This window comes from Rhea pennata, chromosome 6 (genome assembly GCF_028389875.1).
Source record: "Rhea pennata isolate bPtePen1 chromosome 6, bPtePen1.pri, whole genome shotgun sequence".
NCBI lineage: Eukaryota > Metazoa > Chordata > Aves > Rheiformes > Rheidae > Rhea > Rhea pennata.
This window is the reverse complement of record NC_084668.1, coordinates 7,006,518-7,022,325: the sequence shown is the minus strand read 5'-3', so window position 1 is coordinate 7,022,325 and position 15,808 is coordinate 7,006,518. Positions and strand designations below refer to the sequence as shown.

General features: G+C 39.4%; 1 protein-coding gene across 1 annotated transcript in view; it reads left to right on the top strand.

Annotated features, from left to right (window-relative positions):
- THSD7B (thrombospondin type 1 domain containing 7B) overlaps positions 1–15,808 on the top strand; it is a 257,577-nt gene that overhangs the window by 146,349 nt on the left and 95,420 nt on the right. The window contains 1 exon segment of the mRNA XM_062578475.1: positions 12,940–13,134. Coding sequence (XP_062434459.1) covers positions 12,940–13,134 — 195 coding nt within the window.

The window sequence follows — 15,808 nt, the reverse complement described above, 5'->3', positions numbered from 1 at the left end:
GGGCCCAGTCATGTTTCCCTCCCAGTCTGACCACACTGATGTCAATGCAAGCGTTATGGCGCGGATTGCACAGCCCTCCTGAAACGATAGGAATTAGTAGCCCAAGGGCCTGATCCCTGTGGGAGAGCAGGAGTGCTCAGGGCTCAGCTCCGAGACAAGTGGCTCTTAGCCCCATTCACATTTTTTGTTCTTTTTTGTTGTTGAATGATACCTTTTTCACTTCTTTTTCTTTCATTGTCAATTTGAACTATGGGCAAAAGAATTGCCAAACCCTGTCTCTTGCTCAGTTCCCTTTTACCTGATTTTTTTTTTTTAATACACATCAGCAAGCTCTATTGATGTTTGGTAGAGAGCTGGAAAAGTAGAAATTAAAGTTGTTCCTGAGAATCCTCCTGTTCCTCATTTGTTGATTCAAATTTTCTAACTTAATTTATTTTTCCTTTATTCCTTCTTGCCCGTGACCTTGTAGAGCTTGAATGAAAGCATTGGTTTTCTTTCCTTCTGTTGTTAGGCTGATCATTAGTTTACAGTGAGGAGTCTGATATATTCCACCACATGCATCCATACTGTTAGTGTTGTCTTGATCTACAGAAGAGTAATCTTATCTTAATTTTTTGTAACAAAATATATTTTGCAATTTTCTTGCATTATTCTGAGTAAGATTAAAAACAGTGCACGAGGTCTTGGTATTTAGTGATATAATACCAGAACTTTGTGGTCTAAGGTTTAGTTAGGCCAGTATTTAAACTGTGTGGCAGTGTTACTATTCTAGTAACCATCACCACGTCACACGTCTATTTGCAAGACCTTCTCTTGGCTCAAGCTATAAATGGAAGATGAGATTTTATTACAGGTCTCTTGGATTAGCTACACAGGATTCGCATTGGTTCACATTGGCTTGGATGCATGTGAGCAAGAGTTTGTAGTAGTATTTGCTATGCTTCCCTTCTAGAAGAAGCTAATTAACTGAAAAGATACATTAAGATTACTGTTAAGGTTTATTAACTGATAACCCTACAGCCTGGGTCTTAGAATCAGACAAGACAAAGGTTTAAAGATAAATTGAGACTGAAACAGTGAAGATGATCTAGAAAAGGCAAAATATAGTTATAACACCTTCAAAACTCTCTATTCTGCATGGCCATAAAAATCTTAATTTATTTAGCTGTGCTATGTCAAACTTGCTCATAGGAACAAACTACTGTGACTTCATGGTGTGTTGCAAGTATTTAGACTTTCATTAGAGCAAGAGTTAGTTTCCCAAGCATAGCACATTTTTATTGAAATTCTCTTTTGTGCTTCTGATGAAATAAAAAGAATATAACAGCTGCTATTTACTGTATCCTTGAAGTACACTCTTAAAATTTCAAACATCAGTTCTCTCTTCTGTAAAGGAAATGTGAAGTGAATCTTAATAGATTTTCAAAGTACTGAGTTGGTTCTGCAATGAGTTTTATTTCCTAAATAATGTATCCTAAAATGGAAGAGAGAATTAGTACTTCGGGAAATTTTGGAAGTCGCTGTTATTACATTTCCTGGGTCTTAAGAGAAATGGTAGCGCTGATATAATAGACCATAATCTTTGTTCCCTTTCCCTGAACCAGGTACATTTTTGTTCTTAACATCAGTTGATAAAGCTGCCAGGGACAGATGTTGCTCTGGGCTTAATTTCACGGAGCCAGCATCAGATGCAAGGCTGTCACGAGCTCCTCAATGATCTCCAGCATGGCTGGAGTGGAGCTGTCTCCTCTGAGCTGGTTGTGGGTCGTGGCTCTGGTTGCTGATGCTGAGGACATCCCAGAGGTGCTGAGGATATTCTCCCTTTTCTGGGGAGTGGAAGCTGAGGATGCCTAATTGTGGCTCAGCCGCTTTCAAATGCGCCGATAAAGCCACGCTACGCATTTATGGGAGTAAGGAGTGGGTCCGCAGTTGTGGCACTGGCAGCGGGTGAACAGCAGCCTCTCCCAGAGTTGCCATCAGGTTACTATCTCTTCTTCTTTATGTTTTTGTGGGCTATTAATATTCCTGATTTTATTATATGTTTTTGGAAAGAGCAATTTTTTGAAAAAGTCAAGGAAAAACATGGAACATTTTTGTAAAAATTATTTTACTCCATGTTGCTTTCCCAGAGCAACTTTCCTCTCTTTAAGTGCTCCTCACGTTAAGCCTGAAGTGTCTGATCTTGTTGTAAAGGCAGTTGGCAAAAACCTTTTGCATCAAGAAGGATTCACACACACAGCAATTTTGTGGCAGAAGCTGCTCTGAGCTTTAGCAAAGATGAACAGAACTTCACAGGTGAAAAAAGGGAATAAGATGAGAATCAAACTGGTGATTTATTATAACCGAGATTAATGGTCTGTACTAGAAGGAGTATAATATAACAAAATGTATAGTGGTATCATGGTCAACTTTATGATGAGGTAAAGTTTACTAGTTCTGATGCAATTTACTTTCTATTGTATTAATTTGTTTTTATTTCATTTGATTGATTTTTGCTGTTAAATAAACCAGCAAATTATTTATAATTACATGATCTGAACCAATGGCAAAGAAACCATGAAGAGGGAACTTTTTGTGGCCAAGTATTTTATCTGTTACACATGAGCAATCCTATAGTAATCAGTCAAGTTTTGACTATGTAATTGCTTTAGAAATAAGTGCTTCATTCGTAGGTACTAGAATGAAATTTTAATGGGATCTGTTCTTTTCCCGCTGAAATAAACGTGAGTTTTGCCATTTGTTTCATTACAAATACAATCTGCCTTATAATCCCCACTCAACTATAATGATTAGTTAGAAACTTAAGATGAGTTACAGAAGCTAAATAAGAAATGCAGTTTCCTTTTGTCTGCCTATGAGAAAGGCAGACAAAATCATCATTAGAAAAACACGAGGTGCTGTGAGGTACGTCCCTTTGCATTTTGTCTGTTATTTTTTGCCTTATTTTTAAGAGAATGGAAGGAGAAAGCAAATAGTTCCTGTAGATCTGTTAGCCTCCAAAGAACTGTAAAAATGAACGACCAGTGGCAATGATCTTAACAAACATAATAATAAAAAGAAATTACATTTATCTTTCCCTAAGAGGCAAAGCTATTGGAACTCCTTGGCTCACATTAAAAAGTTTACTTAAAATGATCTAGGAAAAATATGAATTTTATACTGAAGGTAATATTGAGGGTAATGAGAGGTTTAAACACACGATGAAAAATTTGTCCTTCAGTGCCTTGAACTGTTCAGTCTCTTCTGATGAGTTTCATTTTTTTGCTTTTTCATTTTTTTTCTCTGCTTTAGAAAGAAATAATGCCCTGAGGTAAGGTTTTTGTAAAACACTTTTTTTCTCCCCACACTAAAAATGTTTAAGATGATGTGTAAAAAACATTTCTAGATGTATAATTTGTACATTATATACAGCTGTGAAACTCCCATATATCAGCTTGTGGCTTGGTATTACTGGCATTCAAACCAGTATGCTGAGGTGTCCCATTAGGCAAATCTGCTGAAAAGCCCAACACGTTTGATTTCTCAGGGTTTGGCCCTGCGAACCGTTCCTCGGTCCCTTTTGGTGCCTTTAATCCTTTTCTAAGTACAGATTGGCCTTCCAGTCTCAAGTGCAGTATCTTTGTTTTGGCTTGGAAGGAGGACAATATTCTAGACTAGCTGAGAGATACTTAATTTAGATATCATAAATTATGTGAGTGTACATTTCTATTAGCTTCAGTCAGAGTAGATTTAGTTATTTATCAGTTTTGGACTCTGTATGAGTATCCAGACTTCAGACCTGAAAGCATTTAACGTTCTTATCTGTTCTTTGCTGTAGGAAAGTGGTGGCTGAAACGGAAAGTTGTATGCAAGACCCTGAATGCAATATGCATTGGTACTCCAACAATATATAACAGAAGTTACCATGACTGGAAAATAGATGTAGTAAGGAGTCTTTCAAATTTCCATGTTAGTAGTTCTTAAACTCTAATTTGGGATTTTGATAAAGATGACAAGTCTGTATGCTATAAAACACCTTGATTATCTGAATTCTGGAAAAGTGTGGGTAGTAAAGCAAAAGTAGAATAGGGCATATTTTAGTCTTTGTTTTACACCAGTGCAAATCTGAATATCTTTAGTGAGGCTTAATGGTATAAACAACATTAGGCATGCAGTATCACCAGGAGGGAATTGAGAGTTTCAGACCAATCCTGTTATCCTCGCTTAGATGTTAGCTCTGTGGTCAGACAGTGGGCAAATGTGAATTTTGGAGTAAACGGAATGAATTCACCTCAACAGACAACAGGCAGCAGCACAACCCTTTTCGTAATGAGGAGACCTGTGCAACTTCAGACTAATTTGTGCTGCCTTTATCCCCCCTGCAACGTCCCATGTCTCACGTGAGCAAGACTGTGCCTGGTGGTTTGCCCCAGAGGAAGGGTAAGTACCCTGTTGTATACTGCTGCTCTCCTCGAGAGGCAAAAAGCTGGTATTGTGTGAGCCTTCACTGAGATACTTGCTCTTGCTTGGTTTTTGGCTTTCATAACTTTGATTACAGCTTAGCTGGGGCAGACATGATAAAGGCTTCTGAGCAGGACCCGTATCTTTTCTTGTTTTTATGCAGCCTTGGCCTATTTTTTTTGGGTAGTTATTCAAAGGTTGATAACTCTTAGCTATTCTAGAAAATAAGATTCTTCAAAGTCAGAGACCTTTCTTGCTGGACATAAGGGCTTCTTGTTTTCTTCAATAAAATGCCTGTCAAGTTCAAAAACATCTCTTATATCCATTTGAGAAAACAGTCAAGGCAGATGTGCTTATTTAGAAGTCTTGACACCAAATCTGAAGAGGACAACTAGCAATAAGGGGGACTTCTGGGTGCCAGCCCCCCTTCTCTCCCCCCAGCCTGGAGTAACCCCTCAGAGTTCAGCAGCAGTTTCCCATCTCTTCTAGGTGAGAACATAGAGTCAACAGACAAGATTTGGGTCACTGGTTAGGTCTTTACTTCTTTTGGTTCAGAGGGACCTACGTAGCTCCTTAGAGGCCCTTCTTTGAGGGTCTCCCACAATATAGCATTTCGCATAGCGGCAGTTGAAGTTTTTCAGCTTTTATCTCCCATGAGTAGACCTGTAAAACCTCTGAAACATCTGGAAGTCACCAGACCCTGAGAACCTTTACAGCCTCTAATCGCGGATGAGAGGGAGAAAAGAACTGGCAGAAATGATCAAGTGCCTGGGAAGACTGTGGTGTCTGGAGCTGAGAGGCAGAATAAATAGGGTTAGACTGAAGGCGAAGTGCCTGGAGGACAGATTTACGTGGGGCTGGGAGCATAGCTGATAGGACTGGAGCTGGGCACTGAGAGCAGAATTAACTTGGGGCCGGGGGGAGGACAGGCACGCGGCAGTAGGAGGCAACAGGATTAATTGAAATGTTGTTGAAGGGGCCGTATATCCCGTGTTCCCAGCAGCAGGTTGTCAGTCTGTGACTAGCAGACGAGAGGAAGTTGTTCTGAATGCCAAGACGAGCCAGCGCCGGCGTGGAGCGGGAGAGTCGGGAGCTGAGAAGAAAGGGGAGATGAAAATCTCTGTATGGTAACTTGGACCATATTAGTTTTTAATATAAAGCTGGGGGTGATGTAATATATGTTGGTGCGTTAGTGTCATGCTCTGAATTTAATATCTGGACTTTGCTGTAAGGACTAGGTGGAGTGAAATGGCAAAGTGCCTGCCTTCTGCTGTAAGATTTTCAGATATATCTATCTAAACCCATATAATGCAATATTTTCTGATGTCTTGTTATCTGAAACACGAGATGAACAGATAATTTTGTCAAACTGATAATCAGAGTTCAGATTGAAACGTCCATTTGGTCTGATGAGTTTATGGTTTTGCCGAAGGCTTGGGTGTCTTCCAAGACCTTTCTAAGCTGGGGTTTGCTGCGTTAGCTGGCTGCAGTGTTCAACTCGCTGCTCCTGCCATGAAAGATGGCCATACGCTGCTACTGAAAACTGGACCTGGCTGAAATAAAACAAGCTGAATTAGAGTTCTCATATTTTCAAGCTCATCCAGCTCTCACTAAATACAGTGGCAAGTGACAGCTGAGCTCAGGCCAAGCACCATGCGTGCTTTCCAAGTGTTCAGCTAAGTGATTTTCTGATTTGAGTTACTAAAAATACTGCAGATGTGATGTTTGATTTTCATTTTGAATCTCTTGTCTTATTTGGCCTGTTTAATTCTTTTCATTTACTGCATTCTCAATGTGTATATAACAGGACATCTTACTTTTGTTTTTGAGTTGTACAAAAAATAATTCATCTTAAGTGTAACCTCTTGACTAGTGCTACAAATAAATTGAACTCTAGTTCTTTTACTAACTGTGGGCCATAGAAAGAGAAAGAAAGAAAGCATATTATTGTATTTTGTTTAGTTCCCTGAAAGGAGCAGAAGCATAATTTATTTCATAAATCATCTAATGCACTTTCATTGATTTTCTTTTTAATAGAAAATGAAAGTAAAGGCAATTCAAAACCTGTAATAAATCGGAAAAAAGGGAAAAATTGTGAAAGATTCCTTGATTGATAGCATAACATAGAAGCATTCAGACTGCAGTTATTCACTGGCCAAAGTAAATTTGAAACATTAAAAAATCATATTATATTGTCTCTCTAGCCATGCGGCGTATGAACCACTGTAATAAGAAAACACTTGAAATGAAAATGGTGCTAGGCATTGATGTGTCAATCTCATGTTTTTTATTCAGAGTTCGAGTGGTAGGAGAAATGGCTCTTATAGCTATATAAGCTCTTTATTCTGTTTCTCCTTAAGCAGTGGACAATGTCGGTTCAGGGACAAGTAGGAATTAAAACATCCAATCACATAGCTTAGCTAAATTGACATCTACTATTGAATTCTCTTGGTGATCACCTGTTCCTAACCATATAAGCAGTAACGTCATCCATAAGTACCAAAGCAAACTCTAACAACTTGCTTTAAAATGGCCCGGTAGCGTGCGCAGATTGAGGCGTCAGGTCGCCGAGGTCTGCCTGCGCTGCTCGTGCTGCTTTCGGCGGGCGGCCTCGGGGCGTTTCGTCCCTTGCAGACGAACCGAGCCGTTCTCGCGCTTGCTGTTGGGTTTTAACCACGAATCTCTGACCCATGGGCCGGCTAAGAACCTGCAGGAAGAGTTGGTCCTTCCCCTCGGGTGACTGGAGCTGCAGGAGAGTGTACCTAGATCCGCCCATCTTTTGCCCAGATACCTATATACTTAGGGAAGACGGCAGCAAGAAACCCAAAGCCCACACTGCAGCTGAAACATGGACCTTGCACCTTGCAATGGATTTGTTGTTTTATATGTTTTTTTTCTTCCCCCTCCTGATTGTCCCAATTCTCCTCCCTTTTTCTTGTTATGGTCCCTTCTCCACAAAGCCGTTCAACACGTGACCTTCCTCCCACCCTCCTCTTCCCAGCCCATTTCATTCACATCATTCCCATCACTTTCCTTCATCTTTCTGTTGACGTTTTCCACTTTCATTGCTTCCCAGCCCCCATACGGAGCCTTTGCTTGCTTAGAGGACAAGCTCTCTGGGGTCTGTGTTAATTCAGTGTTCTGTTTGTTTAGAGGAATTTATTAGCCCTTTAGTGCTACTAAATATCATTGATAATTACAAAATGGGAAAACTGCTGATCTCAAAGTTGGTTTCTTTGCTTTCTAACTAGTTGTTCCAAATCTACTTCAGTAGTTTTTACTAGACTTCTGCTTTTGATATCCTCCCAGCTCTTTTCTTGCTCTTTTCTTCTGACTTACTTTTTTGTTGTGGTTTCCTTTCGTAAGCCAAGGTCTTGGACACCCTTCACGTCCCTGCAGTGAGCTCTGCTCAGTCCCAGGGCAGTGTTCCCGGCAGGGAAGTTAAGCGCATACATGTGTCCTCCTGTGACCTGGGTCTTAAGCTTGAACCTGAGTCTCAGCAGAGCCTCTGGTCTCTGAAAGATCTTCTCTAATTAGGGGTTGTGTAACTCGCTGAGAATAATGAAATGCTCCACTTGAGATTTTGGAGAAATCCCCTAAGTTGTGAGTATGAAGGAGCATCAATATAGAAAATAAATGATATCATCATGATTTATGAGACTATGCTTAGAGTCAGCAAGTCTGGATCTTTACAGTTGCTTTATTTTAAAAGTTATATTATCCCTGAACTCCTTTTTCACACATAATTAGTGATACATGTAACAGATAATATTACCTAGTTATTATTATATTGAGGGGTAATGAGAATAATTAATGCAGTACAGAATAAGAATTTTTCTGAACATTATGAAGATAAACGTTGCGTTAAGATAATTACTTGGACTTTACTTTCTGGCTTTGATCTTTCACAGATTCATAAAATTTGAAACCCCAAAAGGTGATTACATCGTCTTGTCCAATCTCCTATTTGTTGTAGGGCATCCCGTTACACGAGTGGTAAGTCCCGTCGTGTGACTGATACTTGAACATAGCTTAGGTTTCGTGTCCAGCCTGAGCATGCCTGTGTGAAGATACCAGGTGCTGTGTTCAGATGTTCCAATGACATTTAATTCCAGGCTTACAAAACCTCTAATACAGGTACCCCCAATAGAAGTGCCATGATACAATGTAATGTCACTGTTTGGTATTTGATATTCACACTCTTCAACTTTATATGCTTTCAAAACTATTGAAATGTGTTTTTGAAGGAGGTCTGATTATAACTTTGGTAAATAAATGTGATTACCCAGAATGTCTATAATTGGATTTTTGCTTAAGAGGAACCGTATTTTTGTTATCTTTCTTTATTACTTGGATGTTGTGCCCATAATATTTCTTTCTAAATATATTCACTCGTGTTGGAAGTGCCTATAGCACTGTAAGTCGTGTACACCTATGGAGAGCACACAAGTTCTGCCAGTTTGATGCTCCCATATTTTTTCAGGAGTGATAGAAAGTCCTCTAAAGATGTATTCAGCATCTCTGCAACTTGGCAACATAAAAGCATTTGATTTCACCATCTAAAAGTTTACAGAATAAATGTCTGCTATTTAGTTTTAACTAAAGATAAATGTAGTTAAGGAATATTGCTTCCAGATGCCCTATGCTGCGATGACACGAAGACACGAAGACGGAGGCTGTGGTACTGAAAGGCTCTGTTAGCAGTCGAAGGGAAACATCCCCCCCAAACCTTTCAATTCACCATTGATTTCTGTCTTGAATCCAAAAGGTTGCAGCGGCAGCAACTTATGTTGCTAATATTAATCACCGACTTGTGCTGGCGTCTCGACGGGCGTCTCCAGCAGTCCGTTGCATCGCTCCGGCTCGGCCCTGGGAAGGGGTTTTCCTCGCGGCAGGCAGCGCGCCCGCCGGCGGCCAGGCCACGGTCAGCTCTTTGCTTGATAAAAAGATACTTTCTTTTAACGTTTTAAACTTGGGTTCCTTTCAATTTAATTCACTATCTTCTCCTTTTTATTGCTATCAAAGAAGATACACTTTTTGTGTGCCAGCTATTGTTTTATATCAACAGAATGGCATTAAATTGTTGTCGTTGAGCTTGGCTCCAAGAGTTTAGTTCCAGTTTGGTGATGTTTGCTGGCAGTAATAAGAAAGAATAGCCAGAGTTCAGAAGGAAATCTTGCAGTTCTCCTCTTTGTGGGAATCAAGATTATAGTTTGAAACCCGTTATTTGTCTGTGTCCTGTTATTAGCTCTTTCTATTCATACATTTGTGTCAACTTAAAATGCTGCAGAGATGGTAGAAATCACATATTGTGTCCAAGAGGGATTTATAGTTATAATGTGGCTTTTTTTCTTTTCTTTACTTTTTTTTTTTTTTTTAACTCAATGTATAGGGCTGAAATGGACTGCATTTACCGTCGGTGGTATCTCCCTTAAAAACAAATTGGGATGTTGACATAGCAGAAGATGCTTTGTGGTGTGGATTTATTTAAAAGCATTGTGACAGAGGATCATGAGGAAATATTTTTCTTGTAACAGAAAACACATATGAGCCAAACCAATCAGTAGACTGAAACCATCAAGGAGAAATCGTTTTATTAACTTGCCTAAAGTTCCCTCCAGAACCAAATTTGTTTCATTCAGCTTCTGGAAGTGCCCGCATTTGAAAATATTTTTTTCTTGAAAGATAAAGGTAGCTTAACTGGGAAATAAATTTGCAACAGGCAAGGACGAGATGATTCTTACCATGAACAAACTTAGAGCTGTGCAGCTTCCTATCTGCTATTTGTGAGTCCATTAAAATGCCCTAGTAGGCATTTGCTTGATTATTTAATTTATTTTAGCGATTTGTGCTGCTCACCTCAAACAGCATATATAAGAAATCACGTCTTCTCTTACGACTGATGTGCGGAAAAGGGCTTTGGAAGATCAGGTGCATTCAGTTCAGGCTTTTGAAGATAATTAAGAGCAGAGTGAACAAGTCATGCATTGGCATCGTCTTGGAAGATGTTAGCGAGCTCTGAGCAGAAATGAATTCCCTCCCATGCCAGGCCTGGCCCCTTGGTTTTTTGTGCTTAAAGCAAGTGGGGCCTCTCTGCCCTCCCTGCCCATCTACGCTACGATCTGAGGAGTCGTTCGCTAACATTGCGTTATTCATTTTTTTTTATTTAACTTTTCTTTATCTTTGTTTCTTATTACCACTAATTTCTTTAAGCTCCCTAATTTCTGTCAAATATTTGCCCTGATCTCATACATTCCTATATATTCATTACTTTTAGCATGTGAATAGCCTCACTGAACTCAGGGAATTATTTGTGTGCTTAAAATTAAGGACATCTGTGCAGAGGATCTGGCCAGTCGATATTAACTCATTGCAGCATGGACAGTCTGTTTTACCACTGATACTTAACAGTTCCATCACTTATGTCACCATCAGTTGTGTCGTGAAAAAGTTGTGGTCTTCTGTCAGATAGAGTAGATATTGCAAAGTGATTTTTTTTTTTCATTTTGCAATTGCAAACATTGCTCCATAAGTCCTGCGGCGTAGGATGTTGGTCACTTCTGGCAGGTTGTGGCACTGCTGAAAAGGGTGTTTGCATGCACTCAGCCTGGCTTTGTGCGGACAACTTTGCACTGCATCCTCTTCAGTGTCCTTGGTGAGGGTAACGAGGCGCCACAGACCTTGGGCATCGGAGTCTCCTACTTGTTTAACCCTCCTCAAGAGGGCAATTACCACGCTTTCTCCTACAGCCTGGTGACCTCTGTCCTCACGCTTTCATGATTGAGAGCAGGAATCTCTCCAAGCTTCTGGCTGCCAGTGCTGAGAGATAGGAAGGGTCAAAAAGATTGGAAGTGAAAGGCAAGCATCAGCAATTTAGAGGTAGTTATTAATATGCTGATTTACTTTCACTGGAGTCTAAAGAGACTTCAGCAATTGCTTGCCTTTTGCATGCTCTTTAAAATGCTGATTTTTCCTTTGAAATCTAAGTACATTTTAATAAATTATTTTTTATTGCCAGGTGGTTGCCACCTCATCCCTTTCTCTCATACAATACTATAGCTAAAAAATAAAATTCATGAAACTTCTTTGCAAAGTTACACCCCAGTAAATCTTTAACTATAGGAAAACAATGAGTCATATTTCTCTTTTTCTTCATGCACTCCTGGTTATATTGAGCATTGGTAACAAGCAAAAATATATGTGACCTCAAAAACCTGAATTATTTAGGAATCTCCATAAAATAATATTGCAGGTTGTTAAATAATAAAATTTGGATTAAATCATTTCATCTTCTGTAGCTTTATGATACTGTGTGTGGACTTGCATGAAATCAGACTCTGACATGACTAAACTCCTGGGGCCAGATTCATTCCTGATTCTGTCCCTGGCTTTATTACTTTAATCAAGTCACAACCTATCTTTGCCTTGTTTAACCTACAATGTAGGATATAAATAGCATATAATCTTAGAGATTTTGTGAGAATTAATTATTATTAATAAAATGAAAGGCTCCGTGATGTGCAGGCTATTTTTATTTATTATAATTACTTAATATTAATTCAATGAAACTTTAAAAAGTTTTATTACAGGCCTCCTGTGACTGAGATTTATACATCAATACTTTTGTCCTCTCATCATGGCTATGTAGTGCCACTACCCCAGTGCCATTAGTGGTTGCATGTTAGCTCCAGAAAAGGACAGGGGGGCTCTGGAAAGAGGGTACAGATCAGAAATGAAACAGAAATAAACTGTGATGGCTGCAGGAGCTCCTGACGTCCCCTTTCTGCAAGGGGTTGCCCAAGAGGTGGGAGGCCCAGGACCTCCCCCAGTGGAGCTGTGTTCCCCCTTTCGCCAGCCAAGGGAGCCTGGCTGCCAGGCCGCAGCCCTCCCTCCTGGCGATCTTAATTAATGCAGAAGAGGCTTAAAGGTTCATGTGGCTGGGGTGGGAGAGCCCTGCTCGGCGGCGTGACGCCTGGAGCTCTCGCCTAGAGGTCTTGCGGAAGAGACCTGGTGCTCACACCTCGCCGCAAGAAGCGTTTAGCTGCCTACGTAGCATCTGCCGCTCAGGCAGCTCTTCTCCTCACCCTACATGGAAAAAGTGGCAGGTTTTCTTTTCTTTTTCAGTTCTGTGGATGAAATAGTGAAGTGATTTCAATTCCGTGGATGGTGTATACATCACAGCTTGGGAATCCTGGCCTTGACCAAATGTCACCATTTCTTGAACTGTCGCCCCAACACACAAAATGACCAGCTCCTTGAGAATACCACATTTACGTCATGATGTAGATAACAAAATTGTTGAAATAACAGTATGTCTTTATGGTTTTGTGAAGCTTCTAGCACAGGTTTGAATGGTACATGAATAATGACCTAAAAATAAATCAGCTTTATACTATTAACCCGGAAGATTGAATCTCACATAGAGCACAAGTACCAGCTGAATAGAGTATAATCCAACATATAAAGCCATATAAAAATTTCTCTACTTTTACTCTTCAGCTGTTACATGCCTCTCGGAGAACAACGATTCTGCAGATGTCACTGAATGCATGAAGTGGACAGGACCTATGCCTTCTCTTGTACAAGAGTGTGTCGTTCCCTGCAAAGATGACTGCACGTTTACCCCTTGGTCTAAATTTACAGCATGCTCTTCTGACTGTGAATCAACAAAAACTAGAAGACGTTCACTCACAGGTATAGTTAATCTCATTATAATATTTATCTCATGGCAATACTTGCAAATAATGTTTCTCAGATGTTGGTGAATTGAGTTTTGATCAGATATTGATCATTGCCTTCTTTATGCATGCATGTTGCAGGGAGAGGATAGTGCAGTGCTGGGAAGTGTTTTGTATACACTGTAAATTAAATACAAGCCATTTTAGGCATAAACCAAATAAAGAAAACAGTGACTATGTGATGTGTGAGTGTATTTGACCAGTTAATCTGGGAAGCATGAGATAAATGTGTTATACAAGAACAAAAATCAATGTATTCTTCTCTTTAAGGCTGTTAAGATGCAATCCGGGTGAAGTTTAAGCCTGGGAGTTTTGTGTTCAGCAGTATCCAGTAGTTCAACACTACATATTAATATCATGAATGAGGAAAACCTGATATCATTAAACTCATTTTGTTTGATCTTTTATATATATTAATGAAGCACTTTAGTTGAAACCATTTCAGGGTACATTTTCCCATACTTACAGTTGTATTTTGTAATTATGTTACTTGAATGCTGGCCAAACTGAAAACCTTTGAAACTGGATAACATTAATAGTTCAGGGCCACTTGTTTTATTAGGAGTTGTCTTTCCCTCTCCACGCTTGGCTAAATCAAATCCAAATTAATTATGCGTTTTTAAGAAGATTTGTCAGAATTTTAATGTATTGTTATCCTGCATACTTCTAACTTCACATATATTTGTTTTGCATTTAAGTACTATGGTTTAGCTGGGTTTAGTTTGCTCCGTTATTAGAGGTTTGCTGCACTGCTAGAGAGGAAACATTGAAGACTTCTAACACTAAGTAAAAAATGAAGCCTTGTTGTAAAAATATCTCCTCTGCATGACTGTTTGGTTATTCAGTTTGTTACTGTTGGAATGATCCAAGTTTTGAGTAGCTTTCAATCGCATTATACAAACAAAATGGAATCATAGAATCACAGGATCAGTAAGGTTGGAAGGGACCTCTGGAGATCGTCTAGTGCAACCCCCCTGCTCAGCACGGTCACTAGAGCATGTCAGACAGGGTTGCATCCGGGCGGGCTTTGAATATCTCCAGAGAAGGAGACTCCACAACCTCTCTGGGCAACCTGGTCCAGGGCTCCGTCACTCTCACGGGGAAGAAATTCCCCCTCACGGGGAAGAAATTCCCCCTCACGCTCAGGCAGAACTTCCTGTGCTTCAATTTCTGCCCACTGCCTCTTGTCCTGAATCAAACTGTTTCATTCATGAGTATGGCTAATTAAAGGATAAAGATTTCTCTTTTACATGAAAGTCATTATTGTAAAATATTCTATTGTTTCTGTCAAAGAATTTATTCTAAAAGTTCTCTTTTTCAATGCCTGTCTTTTTAAATGAATAGAAGTCCTCCATCTCTATCAGAAAAAATATATGCCAGATCTTATAGAAAGTGTAATATACTGTAAGAAATTAACTGAGTAGTTACTTCTTCATATTTTAAGTCTGAATTTTCTTTACAAATATGTGTGCAAGTTACACAAAATTGTGGTCTATGATATCCCCTTTCTTACTCCATTCTGCATCAGACTTGGGTCCATTCAACTAAGTGGACGAAACATGGTCTCTATTTTCAGGTCTTGATGCTTATCTCTTCACTCGTACTGCTTTTGTGAGCAAAGGCCGTCCAGCTCTGCCCTTTGGGAGACACAGATAGGACTTTATCAGGTTCCCTCCTTCAGGATAGGAAGAACTCTTGTTTTCTCAGCTCTCTCCCAGCCAAGGCTTTCTGCAGGGCAAGTGGTTATAATGAAACAAGTATCTCAAGTGGTGCTGGGAGGCAGCAGAGAAATCCAGAAAACAGCAGAAAGCAAAGCAGCAACAAAATTGGACATTGGTTTTAATTTGACCATCACTCCAAAGGGGCACTGGATGAAAGTGCTGCTGATCTGTCTTTGCACAAAACATGAAAATTGGAGCTGGCCCTCATTGTGTAGCCGGAGAACAAAAGTACTGAAGAAAATCTCGTCCATATGGACTCAGTCCAAGGATATAAAGAATGTGCTGTTTGGGAAATACTTAATGATGTTAAGAGTCCTCTACCATTTGTATTTCACCTTTTTCATAAGATTGTATAAATTGTACCCTGTTCTACACCATATGTCTACACTCAAATGAATGCTTTGACTTCATTATAAGAGTTCATTAACAATTCTGTTTAGTGGGAATCTCCTAATTGTTTGCTAAGTGTTTGCCTCCTGCTCAGTTTTTGATAGTACTATTCATTTTACGTTGTAAGTAATCATAGACTCTACATGTGAAATTGGTCATTACTAGAGAAGTAAAAGACTTACTACAAAACACAAAAAAAAATCAAAGTCATTATGGTGAAAATGGAACTTTTTAGACAAGTCTTTGGTTAACTAAAATACAGTCAAATATTCACTGTATTATGGATACAACTGCATTTTCCATAGCTAGGTAAATTTTTAATATTTCATGTGATTTTAGTATATAGTGTGTGCTACCTGATAACATGGAATATATATAATATTTATTAGCATACAGAAATTAATTCAATCTGAAAAAGAAAATACTATTTATTTGAAGAGCTTGTGTCCTTGAAAATTTTCATTAGTAATTTTTAAAGCAGTCCGTGAAGATAATAAACATATCTCCATCACTAACTCT